Consider the following 20,022-nt stretch of genomic DNA (forward strand, 5'->3'; position numbering starts at 1 on the left):
CGCCCAATTATCACATGAAAGAGCCTTTTGACAAACCGCTTGAGTCAGCATCCATAATGTATCTGCTGCGACAGAAAACAGACGCTGGAATCGTTTGGTAGGTCGCAGCCTGGCTGTTGTTGCCCGGAGCCGATTTCTAATTGCGTTCCCCCCTGACAGTGCTGAGTGAAATATGGGGAGGGGTGGCGGACACGGGGGGGGGAGTGAATTCCCTCAGTGAAGCATCGGTTGGGCAGCGGGGAGTTCAGTCACAGCCGGTGACCTAGAAATGTAGCAATCCCCAACAAAGGAAGAGAATCAGGACAATAAAGCTCTTATCCCCCCTTGACCACAGCTTCCATCCAACAGAGCAGATAATAATGCAGGCAGGAGTTGGGCCGGACCAGGCTGCCAGATCACAGAGGGTGAAGGCTCCACCAGGAGCAGGCTGTAGTTCAGTCAGCTGTTGCCAAGTGTTCTTACTCAACTGTTTATTTTCTATGACTCCCCCCCTCCCAGACTTTTCATGTTGGGTCATCATCAGCCCATATACTGCCCATGAAAGCTAAGTGGACATTTGCTGTCAGTATTCACAATGAATCTGTGGTTTTGCTGACCTTTTCTCTAATGCCAACATTACACCAAAATGTCATCTTTACGCACAATTAAATTCTTAATTTCCCGGAGCAAAATGTATAAAGGATTCATACACACAAAAACCATGCACGTGCCTTGTCCCTCACACCAACTGGTCTTTTGAACTTATCTGTGGTGGATGTTAAATATGAGATCAGAGTTTTTCTAGGCTGTTTCACTAATTGAGTTATAATTTTCTACACAGCAGTTCAACTTTTGTCAAAGTAACATTTACAAAGATAATTTTAAACAAACACGAATGAATTTTTACTTTATCTACATTCAAGCCATTGTTTCCCCATGTCCCACTGGCCCCAGCTGAAATCTGTTTGGCCCCTGAGGTGCCCCTGTCCTGTCCAATTCTTTTTTTTTTCTTTTTATTAAACTAGCCACTAACTAATGATACTCAAAAATAAAAACAAAATAGGGACAGGAGTGCAGCTCTGCCCTGGCCCACAATGAGAGAACTACTGCAGCCTTATATATTAAAAATAGAACTTGTGAGTGCATGAACACAGTTGTAGTTTTAAGAGATGTTTGCATCTGGTGCCTGGATTGTGTTGCACAAGTTCTTTGTGAATCTATTAAAGTTTACAGGTGAAGTCTGTAAGTTCATAATAATGGATAATGTATTGAAAAGCAGTCAGTTGCTGTCTTGGCCTCCATGTGGTGTTGGAGTAATCAGAAAAAATGACTTCCTCAACACCATCTGTAGTTGGATCAACAACTTGGAAAGTTATAAAAATTGCTGAATTGCTGATGTCATCCCTTATGAACCATTAATGTACAATCAGCTTTTAAAAGTAGCTTCAAATGTTTCACTTTTGTCACTTGCAAACTGAATGTCAATTTATATCTTCCAACACCAGACTTTTAGCCATTGCAAACATTTTTAGGATGAACGTGCATTAACGCTATATGCCTATCACACCTGATCCTTTTTCTTTGCTCTTTGTTATTTTAGAAATATTAGAAAGAAATGTCAAGTGTTTAAACACATAAATACAACATATTTTGTTTACAGCATCCATGTTTTTTCCACATTCAAGCACATGAACACACAGACCAACAACTTCACCACTAGGGAAATGGGACCTGGTTAATCCCAGTTCAGGGGCCACACCTTTTGGAGGCTTCCCATTCAAAGACTCCGTCATATGCAGCAGAGAAATGAGTCTTTGCGTTCTGAAGCAACAAAGTAAATTAGTGGATCTTCTCAGGCCTGTATATCTCAGGATGGGATGAAGGATGGATCACTTTTCAAAAAGAGAATCTGGCAGTGAGGAGGTGGCTCAGTGAGCAGCTCCAGGGGAACCAGGGAGAGGGGACTGGAACAACTGAGACTAGCTGGCCAATCAACTCTCCCTGGATTCAAAAGGCAGCAGCGGAGCTGCCAGATGAAGAGACACAGAGACTCGGGAGGACATAAGTGAAGCTCGTGAAGCAGAGGCTACACTGAACTAACCTGAGCTGCAAAGCCAGGGGCCAGCTGAAATAGCTGGCACTTTAAGTTGAGATTTGAATTTATGTGTTTGTTTAAAGAAAATAAACATGCTGAAAGGAACCAGTGCCGTCTCTGGCTGTGTGAAGGAGACCCCGGTGGCATTGCCACAAGCAGCAAATACAGAAACAATACAGAGTCAGGAAAACATTTTTAAGTGTAAATATTAGGTTTCAAACTTAACCAACAGTACAAATGTTACAAAAAACAAGGGGCCATACAACCTCAATGTGTTATTTACATGATAAGTTACATTTCATTAGTGAACTTGGACAGCTTAATAGGCGGCTGACTGAGCTGCAGTAAGTGCAGCAGCTCAAAGGGCGGTATAAAGCTTGTGATGGGAAATAGGAAATCCTCCGTTGACCTGACTGTTTTCATTCAGTTCAGCCTTAACGTGTCTGCATCAACAGATTGATTCCTGCACATTCCTCTGAAGGATGCAGCCCCTCAGCTGGGACCCAGCTAATGTGACATCACAGGCTCTAAAAAACACAAATATACGTTTTTGGAGGCAAAACAATAAATGATGTTTCATACCATGACTTTATAAAGGTAGGAGCTGCACATCACACATTATTTATAAACTGTTGGCAATTTAGGGTTCAGTGTCTTGTCCGGTGTCTTGAAATGTAGATTGGAAGAGCTAGGGATCGAATCACCGACCTTCTGATTCGTGGATGACCCACCCTTCCCCCTAAGCCACAGCTGCACATTTTCATATGTATGAATGCACATGGAGAGATGCTGTATGAGCTTTAGAGTAAGAATATTCATACCTGATTGTGCAAAATGTCTACTACTGTAGAAACTTGAAAGTTTGATATATTCACGATAATCTTTTTAAATCCATCTCTTCAGCAGCTCAGAGTGATTTCAGTAGAGATCTGTCAAACCTGCAGGTCACAGCAGAAACCAGGAAGAGATCCCAGACATGAAATATTCATACAGCACACAACAGTCAGGCCGTTGATCTGAGCAGCTCCGTCACTCAGAGGCCGGATTCTTCTGAAAGAGCAGCTGATGCTGCCAGTCCTGCATATGGATGAGAGGGATGTTAGATCAAGTCAGACATGAGTCCTCACATTAAATCCCACTGTGCACGAAGGAAAGTCATTCACACAAGTCAACAATGAGTGTGTTTCATAACTGCACATTCCACACATGCAGAATGAGTTTTATTTTACAACGGACACTAAGTTGTGTGGAGTTTTCAGATTTTTTATTGTAACTGAGGCAAAACCATGAGGACCAGTGAACCCTGAATGCCACCTGGGAGTTAAATTCCCCAGGAAGAGTTATCTAGATAGATTTGAGTTCCCCACAGATACTAGCAATCCAATGTTGACTTGAGGCAGGCAATTTATTACACAATAGTTATATAAAAGAGTAAGGGCGCTGTGCAGCACAATAAAAGCATAACCAGGCCTCAAAGAAATCCCAACTTACCCTGGATGCTAGACACAAAATGTTGAATTTGGTCATATAATAAAGCATTTTAGAAATGATCTGAGCTACACTTTTACCTCGAACAGCACAATACCTGGCAACCCAGATCTGGCTGCAGAGTCAATGTTAATTGAAGCAAGTTCTGCCATTCAAGGCTGAACTGGAGTTTAATGTAAACTAATGCTATACATCACAGGCAACATATACACACATGAAGAACTGAGTAAGGTAAGTACAAGGTCACTTTTACCTCGGTGGGATATCACAAGTCTTCCACCTATACATACTGTATAGAAAATGTGTGAAAATGTTAATAACACCTATGTTTATTCTAGAAGTAACCGAGTCCCTAATTTTACCTTCAGGCTGCTTTACCAGAAAAAAAGGTGAAAGTGATCAGTGAAAATCTGTTCATCAGGTTTAAACAAAGACAAACAGAAAACATACTTTCAATGGAAAAGTGATGGTGGCATTACTAGGCCCAAAACCGACCAATCACACGGCTTTAACTTCATTCATCATGTCTTTCCTGTAGTTTAGGTTAGAATGTGTCTTCCTTCACTCTTGTGGAAGTCGTGCCCACCAAGAACAAGAGAACTGGCACACCACATGAATCATTTGTCATGCTTAAGGTTGGAACTGCGACTTGGAACTGTTTTTTTTCACTTGTTCTAGAAATGTTTGTTTAGCCTCACAGCCAGAAGGTTCTTGGTTTGAATCCCAGTTTGACCGGAATCTATCTATTTGGAGTTTGCATGTCTCCCTGTGTCTGTGTGGGTTGTCTCTGGGAACTCTGGCTTCCTCCCACAGTCCAAAGACATGAAGATTGGACACTCTAAATCTGTTTGTCACTATATGTTGGCCCTGTCAGAGTGTTACTTTCCCTTAGTAGGATTATGCAAAAACGTAAGCTTCACTTTACAAAGAACAAAGTTTGTTGTCCCAGAGTGATGCAATGATAGAATACCTTTTGAATGCAATGCAATGCAATTACCATTATTTGTTGTGTGCGTGTGTGTGTGTGTGTGTCTGTGTGTGTGTGTGATGTTGCTGCTAGTATGGTAGCATGTTCTGGAGTCACTGCTTGGAAGTGATTTGCTTGACCTGCTTTCACTGCTCATTGTTGAGAGAGTTTCTTACACTTCCCCTAATCTGAAAGTGTTCTGCACCGGAAAGGCCAGTTTTATGTTGTGTTGTGTTGTGTTGACTGTCGTGATAAAATCTGAAAGAAAATCAAATCAAGTTGATCATATTAGGGAAAACTTAATGGTTGTTGATATTTGAGTATGTCAATCTTTAAGTTTTACCTCAGGAGTAAATAAGTAAGTGGGAGAATTGTTGTTTATTGTGTGACGTGTCTGTTGAGCACATGACATCACAAAGCCAGTGAGGCTGAAGTGTGTAAACGATACAGAGCTCTGGTTCCCCCTGCAGGACAGTAACATGAAGTACAACACAGACAGTTCACTTTGACATAGAAGCAATAAATAATTGAGATTCTTTTGTTTGTTTAATTGTTTGCAATTTCACAGATAATTAACTTTCAAGATAATTTATTTTCTCTTATATCCAGTCTTTTGCCATGTGTTTATGGTGCAAGCTAACGTGTGTGTTCGGACAATATATCAGTCAGTGGTTTGTGATCCTGCTACTTCACTGATACTCAGGAGGAATATCTTTGTTTCTCTCTGACCTTTAGTTGAAATATTATTTTGTTCTTTGTTTACAAATCATTACTATTTAATTACCCAGACGGCCGGCAGAGCCTGAAGCAGGGTGTTGTTTTCACCTGTGTGTGTGTGTGTGTGTGTGTGTGTGTGTGTGTGTGTGTGTGTGTGTGTGTGTGTGTGTGTGTGTGTGTGTGTGTGTCTTAGATAGATGATGTGAATGGATTTTCACCAAACTAAGTGGAAGCTTTTGGGGCTGATCAAAGGTCAAAGGTCAAAGTGAACAAGTATATAGTCTGAAACACACATTTTCCCAGATATCTCCACAAATAGTTGATGATCAGAAAATGATCAACCATCATATGATAAGTGACTTTATTTTTACATATCCTCTCCAACTCCAACTAAAAGCTCATATAAAGCTTATGTATAACAAAAAATAATTTATAATCAAATGTTCTGACATCATCAGTATGTCATATAGTTGTCATGCAATAACCTTTGCAGCCAATACGATTAGAGACCCACTTGTTTCTTGATGAACCAATCTTTCGTCATCATATGGTATAAGTGATGTCATTATGAAATAGCATTATTACAACATAAAAACTGCATTTTAATGGCCATGAAATTCCACTGCAATGTGGATGGCTGGTGTGAGTAAAGTAGCAAAGAGTCATTTAAAATGAAACCATAACAGTGTGGATGGCACCTAAGATTAAACAGTTCCATTAGGGAGAATAGATTTTATTCTTTGCTGCAGGATCTCTGAATAGGGTTTGGTACAGAGAAGGTTGATGAATATATACCCTGTTTTATCTGAAGTTTATTTAGCCTGTGTAAATAATTGTTGTGTTATTGCATACATGTGTTTTGTCTGCCTTGCCTGACTTGAAGAAGGACCACTACGGAAATACAGCAAGCTCTCAGTTGTATTGTGTTTCATTCTCAACTGCATGGCCGCAGTCTGATCAAATGAGTCTATTTCAAACACTTTGGCTACATGAACTAAACAGTGTCAACAAGCTCACACATGATTTCAATCATAATCACTCAACTTAGTTTTGCATATCAATAAGCTAACATTTCCTAATAAGCACGAAAAACACATAGTACACAGCTGAAACCCTTTTTATAAATAAAAATATTACAATTCATCCTAAGGGGGACATAGGTGTTTGAATTTATTTGCATGGCAATAACTTCAATAGAGACACATTTCAATCTGAACGTATCAATCTCATGATGCCACAAGACAGATGATACCTAAAGCATCAGAGATCATCCTCTGGAAATCATGAACAGAAATATGTAGAACAAGCTAGTACATGTTCTTCAGGAAGATTTTTTTAATTTTAAGAATATGTGTTAAATGTAAATTTGCTCATTAGTTTTATTTAAAAGGGAAGTCATGTCAAAGTGTAGGTTTCATTCCAGGCTGTAGGGTGTAAAGTTAAAACACCAGACATTAGCAATAACATTTCATGGTGCGTTACACAATAAGTCAGTTCAGTTTATATTCCCGCAAGGAGAAATTCAGTTTCATCTTTAAACAATAACAACAATAACAAATAAGGACGTCTCATAAACAATACACAGGAAAGAGCTGGGTTATTCTTTAATCTCATTACCAACAGATTTTTGCCCCCCCGGGTGTTGAGCGAGACAGGATCATGAGGCTAAACGGAATTCAAAACATTTTAAACATTGGTATAAACAGTCACAAATAACAAACAACAAACAACAAGCTGAAATAACAGTGTAATTATATTATCATCATGGACTATTCACATCACAACACACTTCAGAAAGAGTAAAATCATAACCAGCAGGAGGGGGCGGGGCCTGTCAGCGCCTCGATTGCCCCTGGTGATGACAGCCTCTTGGATGACATTGAAGGTCATAACTGATCTGCACGGCTTCTCGCTGTAGCACATGCAGTCAAAGCTGTGGTCAAACTGGTTGATGTCGTACTGCGAGAGGGCACCGCTCACAGTGAGCGGGCCAGTGTCACGCGGCCGCTGGATACGGAAACGGCGCGGGTCAAGGTGGAGGAAGATATCCTCGTCCCAACGCTTCCGCACACAGCGGCCTCGGCCCTGGCAGAGCGCCATGCTGCAGAGCTGTGTTGCCGTCGAGACATTCAGGATGTACGGGTTCATGACCTGCTCAAGGTGGCTTCGAGCATCAAAGCAGGATTCCTAAAAATGTGTGGGATGTTGGACCATTTAGTTATTGTAAGTTTAAGTTACAAACCTTGCCCGAAAAATACTAAACTACCACCACTTTCTACCTCTGTATCTGTGACGTTCATGTCTCCCCAGGAAACAACGCCAGCAGCACCAAGAGCGGCAGCTTCTCCAATAGTGTTGACCAGATCAAACTGCAAAAAACAAAGACAATCAGCCAGAGAAGTACAGGAGATGACATCAGTCATATTGATTCCTAAACTGCAAACCTCACTATTGAAGTTTGATACTAGAATATGAAAAAAGCTATTTTAAACCAATAGATTTAAATAGATGGTAACAATACTGTGAACGAAAGTAATTATACACAATCATGATTTAATGTGTCGAAGGAGAGTGACTCTCAGAAGAGCACTTCCCTCCACCAAGGCCCAATAGTCCCCTGAAAATCAATCAAGTTGCACTAAAAGTATTTTAGACACTCAGAGATATCAGTCCTCTCAATATCTTTTTATAAAGATACATTAATTATCACCTCCGGCAAGGATGTTATTTTTTTGCCCCTGACCAATGGTTTATTTGTTGGTTTGTTGGTTTGATGTTCAGGTGGAGTACGCAACGACTACTGAACGAATCACTGACAAATTTCAATGGATTCTTTCTTGGCCCATATTTCATCCTTCCACAGTGTTTTGTGAAAATCCATTCAGCAGTTTTTGTATAATCCTCCTGACAAACAGACAAACATATCCTCATTGGCTGAGGTAACAACTGGAAACCCACTAAAACTAATACTGGAAAAACGTTTTAATGCAAGTGCATAGTAACGCATGATGAAGGGTCCTGATATAAAACAGTAATAGGGGCAGAAAAAAAGACACAATGTGAGGTGTGAAGAGTGACACACAGTGAATTATCAGGCCTATTCCAGTGAAACAAGGAACAAAGGCCAACCATGTTTAAATCCTCCTCTGTATTTAAAAGTGTGTATGTGGTCAGTTTCTCTTGCAGTCAGGTGAGTTTATCATTCTAATAGAGCCTGATGCATATTTCTCTGGTTTGGGTTAAGGTGCTGTTTAATGTACGTTGAGCATTAGATAAGGCTGCAAGACACTTGGCAGCCAATCAGTCATATCAGAGTATGTTCTGTGGAATGAAGGCACAGCATCATAGCCTACTTTCAGCCTAAAGGTGACAAAACCTGTGTTTCTGAGTGAGCACAAGTGTGTCTGACCTCTGACATGTAGTCATCAGTGCTGTCCTTGTACACAGGGCGGATGTAGGCATATACAGGGATGGAGTAGGAACTGTTGGGGAGTGTTGACACCCTAATGGCTTCATGGATTCGATGGCGGACGAACAGCCGAGCCTGCTTGGAGTCTCTGAGCACCAGCTCCAGATAGATGGATGGAAAGAGCGCTGTGGAATTTTTCCACAGCCACAGCAGCTCATTGTTCCTGTCCTTCTCGATGGCAGGGCACTCTCCAGTGTAGCCTGCCATGTCCTGGTTGTAGTCATAGTTGTAGCAGTCAGGGTACAAGTAGTAACCCCAGAGTCTGTTGGGCCTTAGCCTCTTCCCAATACTGATGGAGCGGAGGAAGTACTTCTTTGCTCCACGCTCAAACACGATCTTCGCCCGATCCTCCGCCTCATCGTCAGACAATGATGCATTTTTTTTCTTGACCGTTTCTATGGAAATCTCTCTGTAGATGTCTTTACTGCCCCAGTTTCGAACCCACTGTGGCCTCCACTCCTCAAAGTCAAGCACAGCAAGACCTGGCTGGTTAGAAGGAATATAGTGCTCTATGTCGTCCTCGGCCAGCTCATGGTGCTCCTTCATGTCTATCAGCTGTGGTACACCCTCATCGTAAATCTCACCAGTGTCTTCGTCCACGTACGGGAAGAGGCCGAAGCGGTCGGTGTAGAATATGGAGATGCTCTGGTTGATCGCTGTTTTCAGCGTGCTGCTGACAAAGTGGAAGTAGGAGAGATCGAGGGCAATGCCAAAGCGGCTGTCACACAGCTCAGTTGGGGCATTCCACATGAAAAGGAAGGGTTGATCAGCACGGAGGGGAGGGTCCGTCCTCGGTAAGGCCTGGCCTGAGCTCAGCAGAGACAACATGGTGATGAAGACGAAGAAATGTCCTCTGTCATGATGCAGTTTGACTTGATTCATTTTCAATCAAGAATTGTATCTGTGGGGAGAAGGAAACACAAACATCAATCAGAAATACTAGGAGGTCAGAATGAGTTTCTGCTGCTCTTTAAGAAATGTATCTGTGATATGAATAGAACATGCCATATTTTCAGAGATTGAGCTGAGTATTGTTTTTGTCCATCAAAGTTCTTCATAGAAAACAAAAGAAAAGAAAAGATTTCACCAGTGGAAATATCAAAATGTATCTCAAAAAATGTATGAGCTAACACACAGAATCAAAGTTAGTGTGAGAACAGTTCCCTTCTCCATCCATAGTGCATTGAGCAGATGTAAGGAATAATTTAATAATAATAAAAAGTTATTTAAAGCCATGCTAGCTAGTAGTTTTGTGGATGGCAGTGTTGGTTGGTCAGTGATTGTGGTTGCTAATCATAAACACATTAGCATTGTGTGGTTGTTACCATGCAGCCTCATAGAGCAGCTAGCATGGCTGTAGACTCTGTGTTGTTTCTGCAATGAAGCTCAAATGTACAGCTTTGGTTGGAAGGCTAACAATGTAGAGAGAGAGGTGATTACCTGGCTGAGTGAGAAAAAGTTTTTAGCTAAGAAGGAACAAACAAATCTCACTGTTAGATAATATAGCTATGTGAATTTTAACTTTCATGCATTCTGGCATCATCATAGCAAAAAATTGTTTCTTAAAAAAAAAATATTTATAAAGGTTTTGTTCATCAAAGATTTGGGTTATTTCATCAAATTAATAAAATCAACTTAACTTCATTGTTCAAAGAAAGTATAACCTTTAAATTTACTTTATAACATTATTTTAATTATTTTGCAACATATATCATTAAATATTTTGTAGTGAATGATATTTACAGAACTCTCAGAGCTCCATTGTTTCTTTCATTTTTGAATTTCCTACATTATCAACCGTATGGCACATTTATTCAACCATATTTTTTTTCCAGCTGAGCAGATCCGAGGCATCAGTTCAAGTGAAAACAGCACTAAATCTCCTGACTTAGGAAAGATTTATGTTTTTAATATCCTGAAGACAAAAAGCTGACTCTGTAATTGTCTGGATTTCCCATTGTTGCGTAATAGAGATGAAATATGACAGTATGTCTGTTGTTCTCAGTTGAAGGCATGCAACAAACCAGCAGCAAACTAAGATGGGAACACTTTCCCCTCCGTCACTGACTGAGGATGTGGACCTGATAAGCACTTTGCCTCCTGAGGGCAAAGGCATAATTCATCTTGAATGAACAAAGTCATTCTCTGTTGTTTGAAAATGTGAAGAAATGCAATCAGAGTTACAACATAATCCACAGTTATTAAATGTAAATGGAATATGCAGTTTATGATAAAAAATGAGTGCCCAAGATGTCAAATCTTTTCAGCATTAAATCAGGCAGAAATTCTCAATTCATTTCACCAATATGAATGAGTTGGTCCAATTTTACTACCTAAGATCAGTGTCCGCATCAGCTTTCATCGGCTCTTCTCTGTTACTTGAGCCGGGATTTGAAAGACACGGAGCGAATTGAAATCGGACACAGATGCTACAGATACACTCAGTTCTAATTATAGTTTGATGTCCACAGTCTCTTACTTTCAAATCTTTAGCCTCTTAGAAAACTATCATCTGCACTTGGAGCATTTTACAAGCTCTAATCTGTTCAGCTGTCTTTACTGACTGTATTTATTATATTTGTATTCACATGCTCTGCTGCCCCACTAGCCCTATATGCTTACAGTATAACACAGTGTAGGACTATAAGAAAGTGTTAGGATGGTGATCACCCTTCACAGCACTGACTAATAGTTTTACAAACTCCACACAGTGTTAACATTAATATCTTTATGAGGTCAAAAGATCTGAAGTGGAGCTACAGCATCTTTGTCTCCAGGCAGGTTACAAGCAACCACTCAGTCTGACAGTTTTATGATTTCTGTCATTGCAGACTTAATGAATGAAGTTCACTCTCGTCAAGTAAAATTTGAGGGGAAACTGTGCGGCTAAACACTACACCTTGTAACTTTCTCCACTTTAACTCTCGAAAAAACACCAATAAACCTTTGAACCCAAATGAGTTGAACAGTGAAAGGAGACGTCATTAGCTGAGCACCAACCTGCTTTGGGGTCCAACCTCCCGCTGTTGAAACGGCACGCTCAGTTAGTCCTGGTATTATTACCTGTTACCCATAAACACCACCCTCACACTCCTTTGGGAGTGTCAATAGTTCCTCTTTAAATACGCTGCGACATTACAGGCAGGACACTTGTGGAAACTTGTCAGAGCTGAGAGATCTGCAGCCCTGAGGTGTTCTGGGTTTTATTGCGATGTCCTGATGTTTTTCAGGCTGAGACCAGCTCCCTCCTTCCTGCCAGGAGGAGGATAACAGCAGAAGCTCCAGGACGAGGACAATGTGTGTGGACACACTGCCACTCATGTTTGAGGCCTCTGTCCAAACACGCAAGGAATGCAGTGAGAGTTTGAACTTGGTCAGCTGTGGGTTAGAAATGCATTAAGCTGAAGGAAATCCACCTGGTTTCATCACCAGAATGCAGAATCACGTAAAGCGGAAGTTCGACCGGCTCTATCAACTCCTGCTGAGAGTCAAACTCAACTCTACTAAATCAGCTGGTTTTCAGATGCATTTCATCGAGAAGGGTCGAACAAAAGAAAGAGGTCTACATCTGATTCTGCCAGATTAAATTATGAATTAGTCTTTGTAGGAATGATTCTTTTCTGTTAAGATTGTTTAAATGTGTAGCAAACACATAAAATCCATATGGAAATAGTGTGATTTGAGTGTTGCCTGTTTAGTTACTGTTGCGTGATTAGAAGAAGTGTGTAATAAACTATCAGACTCCTTTGTTATTGTGTGTGTGTGTGTGTGTGTGCGTGTGTGTGCGTGTGTGTGTGTGATTAACGTGTGAGCCATGTCCACATGTGGTTTGGCTGATCCTCCCGGAGTGTTCTGCACGCATCAGATGTGGCTGAAGGCTTCTTGTGCTAAACCAGACAAGGATCTTTCGCCAACCTTAACCAAGTGCGGCACAAGTCTAAACATGACCATAAAACAGTCACTACAAGTTGATACTATACTGAAAGATCAGGAAACTAACAAGTAGTCTGTGAATATTTTATTGATGAATTCAGTATCTTAGTATTCAGGATTCACCAAATATGTAAATTATCATTTTATTACATATTTAAAAAACACAATCCAGTCACGATTACACAATCAGCATCTTTTTGCTTCTGCAGTTAGGATAGAGACACATATTTTTTAGGAGGCACTGTTCCATGGCAGATAAAGAAATGATGTACTATCAATATGTATTCAATGTTCACACTGAAGCATGGACGTCTGTATAAAGTGAATTAAGTCATGGTAAATCTAAGTTTCAGGATTAACAAAAATGTTCATTACTCAGCTGCTTGTTGTTTCCCTTGCCCAGTAGGTGGCACTATCACTGTGACCAAGCAATATTATGTAGTCTCAGAAGTGTACGCAATGTACTTAACTTCTGAGGATACCATGACCTGGATGACTGAGAATCTTCACAGACAATATTATGTAGATATTTTTACGCCAGGACTCTGATACAATGTCTGCAGTTGACAAAAATAACCTCTAAATTCAAAATGGCCAACCTCTTGGGTTTAGGTTTCAACTTTTTTTGTACATCTGGCACAATACTTGCTGCAACCAAGTTTTATGCATCACAGGTGAAGTGTGCTGCAGGGCCTGGTGTTAAAGGGTGCGGTCAATCCATTTAACCTCGCCTCTACACAAGACCCACTTCAGACATACATTTTTACCCTGACTCATGCATATTCGCTTTAATCCCCAAGTACGATGACCAACCCTTCGCCCCACCTTACCCCAAAGCTCTTACACTTGCTCACAGATGAGCAGGAATTCAAACAACTTTCTCTTGTCAAATGGAAAAATAAATAATAGCATCATAATTCAGGTATGCCACTGCCAAACCCTTGATTTGGTACATGCCATTTTACTGACACACCTAAATGGAAAGAATCCATCAGTGATATTATTAATTACACCTTCCTGGCAAAAGACAAGTCAAAATGTCTGCCGTGAGAGAAGCCTGTTGAGAATTAAAAGTTCTTCTAAAAACAGCAGAACCTGTTGATCTAGCAAATACAAAACCCCAAAACTCATATAACCCTCAATAGTTTATCAAAGTGGTAGTTTCTGATAGGGGTACTGATATAAAACACTTGTAACTGTAACCAGCATCGAAATGCACAGTGAAATTGTTCTAAAATCAGGGCTGTAGTTCGGTCTGATATGTTTTTCACTTCAATTATGGAGGTAATGTTTTCACCCCGTCCATGTGTTGGCTGGTTTGTTTGTTTGTAAGCAAGATTACACAAAAACAACTAAACGGTTTTCCACAAAACTTGGTCAAGGTCAATTTTATTTATATAGCACATGTAAGACAAGTTGACCAAAGGGCTTCACAAAGTATTAGGTACAACAAGAAGACAGCAACATGCAATACATCAGAATATCAGTAGTTAAAATGAAATAAGATAAAAGAAAATAGAATAATATAATTATATAAAATAATATAAAATGAAGTTGGTGGAAGGGTCAGGGAAGAAACCAGGTCATCCTTTAATATTGTGAGGATTTTCAACATTTTAACTGTTTTCCCTTGGGAATAATTCCCAGATCTTGATGAAAGCAATCAGACATATTTAGAGAACTGATATCTATGACCCTGAGACATTTGGTGCAGCTTGATTGGATTAATGGGGACTGTTGGGCCTTGGCAGGGTTATATGCTCTTCTGCTGGCCATTCTAGTTCTATTGCTTTCAGACTCGTCTCTGACATGTAGTTGTTATTGAGGTGGACTTGTCTTGGTCTTGTAGGCATTTTTACACTGACTTATCATGGGAGCTAATTAGTTATCATGTCACAGTTTTTACTTCAGTTCTCACTGGTTCTTAATTTATGACCAACTCTGTGGACAGACTTTCAAATTTAGCTTGATTTAATTTCTTATAGAATTCTATTTTGTTTGCATAGTTGAAATAACGATATTAGTAGTTAATGCCACATTAGGGAACATTTTCTGTGTGAGTGATTGAAGGTCTAGACCTTATCTCCCTCTTGAAATAAATCTCTCAAATACTAGAACTTGTTGGGATTTGACCAAATGCTGATTAATTACCGATGAATAATTATGTTTTTTGACTCTCCTCACAGGTTAAACCCAAATCTGTTTGATCTCGGTCGGTTGGGAGAGTTTTGGGGAACAGCTCCCCCCTGCATAGCACTGACAGGTGAAGTTTCCAGCCCAGTCATCGAGGTCGGCGGAGGAGGGTAGACCAATCGCCACGTACTTCCTGTTGGCCCGCAGGAGGCGGAAGTAGGTGGGGTTCAGGTGCAGATACTGGGAGGAGTTGTAGTTCTTCCTGACACAACGGCCTTTCCCTTGGCAAAGGAGCTCGCTGCAGAGCATGGTGGCCGCCGTCACATTAGCAATGTATGGGTTCAAGGTAGACGTCAGGTAATCGGACAGAGACTCACAGGCAGCCTGCAGGGAGGGGGTGGGGTTTACACATCAGACTCAGGTATATAAGCACAGAGGGAAAAGGACATTTAGAGGTTTGGTTTAGTCCTTAAACCATTGATTAATCCATACATATATGATATAAAAACAAAGTCTTTTGTTCTCATTTTCAAACATAAAATTTAGAGCTGATTTTTGTGTCACGTGTCTGATTTACAAAACATTAAAGTGAGCTGAAGAAGAGGTTAAAGGATTTGTAATTTCCAATGGTTTGGATTTTTAGTAGAATTCAAAATACATCAAATATTTAACTTCAATGTGACTAAAAGATGATCAGAAGTTGCACTTGTCAAATTAAAGTGCCAGTGCTGTCACCACAGGAATGAAAAAATGTAGTAGTCCTGCATAAAAGAAGAGATTTGTGATGTTTTCTCCATTTCAATGATAACAAGCTCATTACTAGATCTGAAAATGTATTTTACCATATACACCTATTCAGCTGGATTGTAATAGAAAAATATGAATGGCTAAAGCAAGTAATAATAACTTAGTATAATGTTTGTGTGAAAGCTGATAGTGAACGTTGACAGCTCAGATAAACAACCCAGCATTGCTGGAGATGGATATAGCTGGAGGCTGAAATGTGAAAGTGTTAAATTCCGTCTGTAGATGAAAGTATGTTGAAGTAATTGAAGTTCAAAGTTAGGAAGGTTAAAGAGGATTTGAAGATTCCATCAGTCACTTTTGAGGTGTTAAAAGATTTACTGTTTACAAAGTTAACGTGTGTGTTTGTGTGTGTGTCTGTGTGTTACAGATTGCATGTCCACATTTGTGTTATATGTTTCAGAAATGAGAGAGGTCACATAGCATTGAAGGTCATGAAGCAGCTGAAGAGTCTCTTATTGCTCAGTGGTCTGAAATACAAACCACTCAGCCCTCTGCTGAAATATGTCCACTGTGTACAAGAAGACAAAGTTCCCTTCATTCTGGTGAGAAAATGTTGTGCTGATTCATCGTTCACACTAATTACAAAGAAATAATTCTTTCACACGTCTGTTGGCAGAGATAACAAATACTTCAGTGTCACGGCCCTTAGTTCCTCCTGAAAGAGGAAACAAGGTCAGTTTATTTCTTTGCTGATTAAAGCCTGGTCATCTTTGTTCCCCTTTTCATATCTGTGAAATGTGTTATCATTGCTGTAAACATATTCAGAGACCTGTCTTCAATTGATGTGATGATGTCTGGTTTTTCTCTACTTTGGCAAGAAAATATGAAAAGCAATCAAATGGTTTTCACAAATACTTTTTGTAAAGGTATGTATATTTATGATCGCATGTGAATCTTGCTTTGAAGTTAACAGACTTGAACTCCCTTGTTTGACTGAGAGGAGACCAGTACAACCAGTGATTGAACTTGACAAAGCAGTGGTTACCTTGTTGTTGTAGTCTTTGGTTCCTCCCCACATTATGACCCCTGAAGCCCCCAGAGCTGCAGACTCTCCCACGGTGCTCACCAGGTCTCTCTGAAAGAGGAAGAAACACACAGGAGACTCAACACTTTATGAACTAATACAAATCCATCCATCCATCATCTTATCCAAAACTAACAATCACCTGTTTTTAATCCATTTCTTTTCTTGCATCAAAATTCACTTTCAACCTGGAGAATTTCATGTGGTGATGCTGCTAAATACACACACACACACACACACACACACACACACACACACACACACACACACACACACACACACACACACACACACACACACACACACACACACACACTATTTTGTTTTTCAAGTTGCTTGTTTGCTTTTAATTTCAACTTGATCAGAATCCTTATGTTGGAAAACAGAAATGTACCTATATTATAATACCTATATTACTGATTTTTAAAATATGTCTGGTGATGTGCTTATTGTCTGTTTGCTTGATTGGAAAACACCTGAGCCAGTTTCTACAGGCGGGAGAGTGTTGTGTTAAGGTCAAGCATGACTGAGATGCTTGCAGCAGTGCAGGTTTGTGAGTGAACTTACATAAATAACTTGATTTGACTAATGTTAAGTGAACAGCGTTAAGAAAACTACAACAGTTCTGTATTGACCCAAAATAAACGAAATGGGAATCCAATCTAACTAAACGGCTAATAATGTGTGATACATCTGACATATTAGAAGTCCCTGATCACATCAAAATGGAAGAACCAAATGATACCAACTGCATAATCATCATCAGGTTAGTTTACCAGCTACTCAAGCAAATTTAAAGGAATCTGACTGCCTCACCAAGCTCTCTAAGTTCTTGGTCTGATCCCTGTACAGTGGCCTGGAGTAGACGTAGATTGGCACTGTATACGGACGTTTGGGCAGCATTGCCACCCTCATCGCCTCATGGACACGGTTGCGGACGTAAAGTGCCGCCTGGGGAGAGTTCCGAAGAGTCGAGTGGAGGTAAACGGAGGGAAACAGGGCAGTGCTGCGCTCCCACAGCCACAGCATCTGGTTATTTTGCTTCTGAGTCTTCTTAGAGCACTCTCCTGTGTAATTAGACTTCTTCCAGTCGTAGTTGTAGCAGTCAGGAAACAAGTAGAAGCCCCATCGGCGGCTCGGGCGCTCACCAATGCCGAGACTGATGGTCCTCTCCATAAAGTGCCGGCTGGCATGCTGGAACTGTGTCTTGGCCACTTTGGGAATTTGCTGTGTTGATAAAAATGGGGCTATCTGCAGGGCATGAGTGATGGACAGTTTCTGGTAAATACGTTTTGATCCCCAATTTTGGTCCCACAGGGGGCGCCAGGACTCCCAATCAATGACAACCAGTCCAGGAGAAGAATCTTGGTAGATGTTATGATCTATCTGACTCCGGGCCTTGGATAGATGTTCTGTCAGGTTGCCGTTTTGGGGGATTCCACCTCTGTAGATCTTGCGTTTAACGGTGTTGACTTTAGGGTAGAGGCCAAGATGGTCGTCATAGAAGATGGTGAGGAATTGACCGGGCTTGGTGACGGTCGTGGTCACTGCCTGGAAGGCTGCTGTGTCCAGGGGGATGTCGAGTTGTCGGCAACGCTCGGTAGGGGCGTTCCATATAGCTACAAAGGGGTGGTCATGGATCAGTGGCGGCTCGGTAGTTGGGAGGGCAAGGATGGTGGTGAGAGATCCGATGATACAGAGGGCGGTGCAGGACAGAAAGGGCATGGCCATCATGGCGGCTGTGGAGAAAGAGAAGAAACAACAAAAAAACGAATAATTTAGGCTCAATCTGCAAGAGACCATCTCAAACCGTTAGGAGCCAGTCTTAATCGGTGTGGCCTCATAATTCCCCTTCCTACTAATATACATGCTATTACCTCAAATGCAGAAAGTGTATACAAATCCTGGTTGTACCTTTTTGTGGTGGATTTAAAATCGCAGAATTTGACAGAACCATGTCTTTATCTCAATAAATTACCAGCTAACCATTTTTAGGCCTACATAACAAAAATTTGCAGAAAAGCAGTTGGTAAATATGAGACCTTTAAAACAAAACATTGCCGAATGTTTTAATTCCACAGTGGACTTTAATTCCTTTCCTTGTATAAGTTATATTACACGTGAGTTTGTTTCAGTTCAGTTTTCAGTTGTACCATAGGACATTTCTCTGAGAAACAATAATAAACAAACTAAGGAAATAATTTGTTTGGGAGATGATAAACCCATATGCAATTGTATTATCTTGCAACTTTGAGCTTTTCTGAGGTCAAAACTCCACTGACCAGAGGAAAAGTATCTGTCTAAAGATATGACAAGTATGAAATATGGCCAGCTATTGCTCATTACCCAAAGACTTAATATGTTATAGAAATAGGGTCGTCTCTTCATTATCAGCTCACAAACCTCTTTAAATAAATATAATCAAACATTAATACAAAATCAATCTAACAGTTGACTGTTGCTACAAAATCATCACAAACTCTATCCCCGGGGCTACACGGCTTCGTCAAAGCTGTTAAGATCATTGATTTCACATTATTTAAAAGTGTCCATTAAAACCTCCTGTATCTTACAAGATATCGGTGAAATCTGAATTATAAATAGTTTTGCAACATTTCATCGGTTCCTACCTGCTGCTCTCTTCAGCGGTCTGTGAAGGATTGTTCACTGTTTCTGAACTTCTCTGTGTCTGATTGCTGATTCATGTGTCAGAGAAAAGTTTCTTCACTCTGATCGATGGTTATCTGATTTCCTGATGTACAGGCCTGCACCCATTGGTTCAGTCAGTTGCTGAATGAGTTGGTGTTTCAGGGGTCAGCTGTACGCTGTCAAGCTGATGTATTATAGCCTCTATTTGTGATTTTACATGTTTTATTGTGTTTAATGAAATAATAATAACTACAGACAGATAGCACTTTTGTTTGATCACTGGTAGCTATCAGTAGCTGATATATTTTGTGGCACTCACCAATTAAAGTGGGCAGTTATTAGCACAAACATGTACAACAATGTCATTAAGGCAACAATATGGGCTATAGTTAGGCTTGGCAATATTTCACCTCATCATAGATATCTATTGTGATTGGACAGTTTGCATTTCTGTTTGTTGTGTTTCTATTGTGCTTCTGAGTAGAGGTCTGGACCCCACTGACCCAAACGGCTCCTGGGTCTTGGGTCCCATGGTGTGGGTGGACCTAAGAAGATCACTACTCAGTCGTGTTCTATTACCACGGTCCTGGGTCTGTTGAACATGTGTAATAACCTGAGAAGACCTGGTCCTGGCTGTGGCAAGAGAAGAGTTCAAACTGGTCTGGAGAGGGCAGATGATGGTGCCAGCAGCCTATGAGCATTGGTAGCAGCCATGGTAAAAAACATGTAATTGGTGAAAGGCAAATAGTCAAAGCTATCTT

At 40.5% G+C, this 20,022-nt stretch overlaps 2 protein-coding genes across 2 annotated transcripts; both read right to left on the reverse strand.

The window, feature by feature from the left end:
* Positions 1 to 6,347: 6,347 nt before the first annotated feature.
* LOC118110106 (hyaluronidase-5) lies at positions 6,348 to 11,968 on the reverse strand. Its single transcript, XM_035157715.2, has 4 exons — positions 11,716 to 11,968; positions 8,656 to 9,616; positions 7,526 to 7,615; positions 6,348 to 7,433 (listed from the first exon to the last, which is right to left on the reverse strand). The coding sequence occupies exons 2-4, from the start codon at positions 9,595 to 9,597 to the stop codon at positions 7,020 to 7,022; spliced, it is 1,446 nt and encodes a 481-aa protein (XP_035013606.2). The 5' UTR covers positions 9,598 to 9,616; positions 11,716 to 11,968; the 3' UTR covers positions 6,348 to 7,019.
* A 2,052-nt stretch (positions 11,969 to 14,020) lies between these two features.
* On the reverse strand, positions 14,021 to 19,316 carry LOC118109093 (hyaluronidase-5). The gene is made up of 4 exons (XM_035155917.2): positions 19,243 to 19,316; positions 17,429 to 18,351; positions 16,574 to 16,663; positions 14,021 to 15,165 (listed from the first exon to the last, which is right to left on the reverse strand). The coding sequence occupies exons 2-4, from the start codon at positions 18,344 to 18,346 to the stop codon at positions 14,836 to 14,838; spliced, it is 1,338 nt and encodes a 445-aa protein (XP_035011808.1). The 5' UTR covers positions 18,347 to 18,351; positions 19,243 to 19,316; the 3' UTR covers positions 14,021 to 14,835.
* Between the last annotated feature and the right edge of the window lie 706 nt (positions 19,317 to 20,022).

Source organism: Hippoglossus stenolepis, chromosome 5, assembly GCF_022539355.2.
Source record: "Hippoglossus stenolepis isolate QCI-W04-F060 chromosome 5, HSTE1.2, whole genome shotgun sequence".
Taxonomy (NCBI): domain Eukaryota; kingdom Metazoa; phylum Chordata; class Actinopteri; order Pleuronectiformes; family Pleuronectidae; genus Hippoglossus; species Hippoglossus stenolepis.

Coding starts and splice junctions, on each gene's coding strand:
- LOC118110106 (XM_035157715.2), bottom strand. CDS start 9,597: ATGAATCAAGTCAAACTGCATCATGACAGAGGACATTTCTTCGTCTTC. Junction 7,616..8,655: donor CTGATGACTACATGTCAGAG/GTCAGACACACT, acceptor TGTTTTTTGCAG/TTTGATCTGGTCAACACTAT. Junction 7,434..7,525: donor TGAACGTCACAGATACAGAG/GTAGAAAGTGGT, acceptor ACACATTTTTAG/GAATCCTGCTTTGATGCTCG.
- LOC118109093 (XM_035155917.2), bottom strand. CDS start 18,346: ATGATGGCCATGCCCTTTCTGTCCTGCACCGCCCTCTGTATCATCGGA. Junction 16,664..17,428: donor CCAAGAACTTAGAGAGCTTG/GTGAGGCAGTCA, acceptor TTCCTCTTTCAG/AGAGACCTGGTGAGCACCGT. Junction 15,166..16,573: donor CCAAAGACTACAACAACAAG/GTAACCACTGCT, acceptor CCCTCCCTGCAG/GCTGCCTGTGAGTCTCTGTC.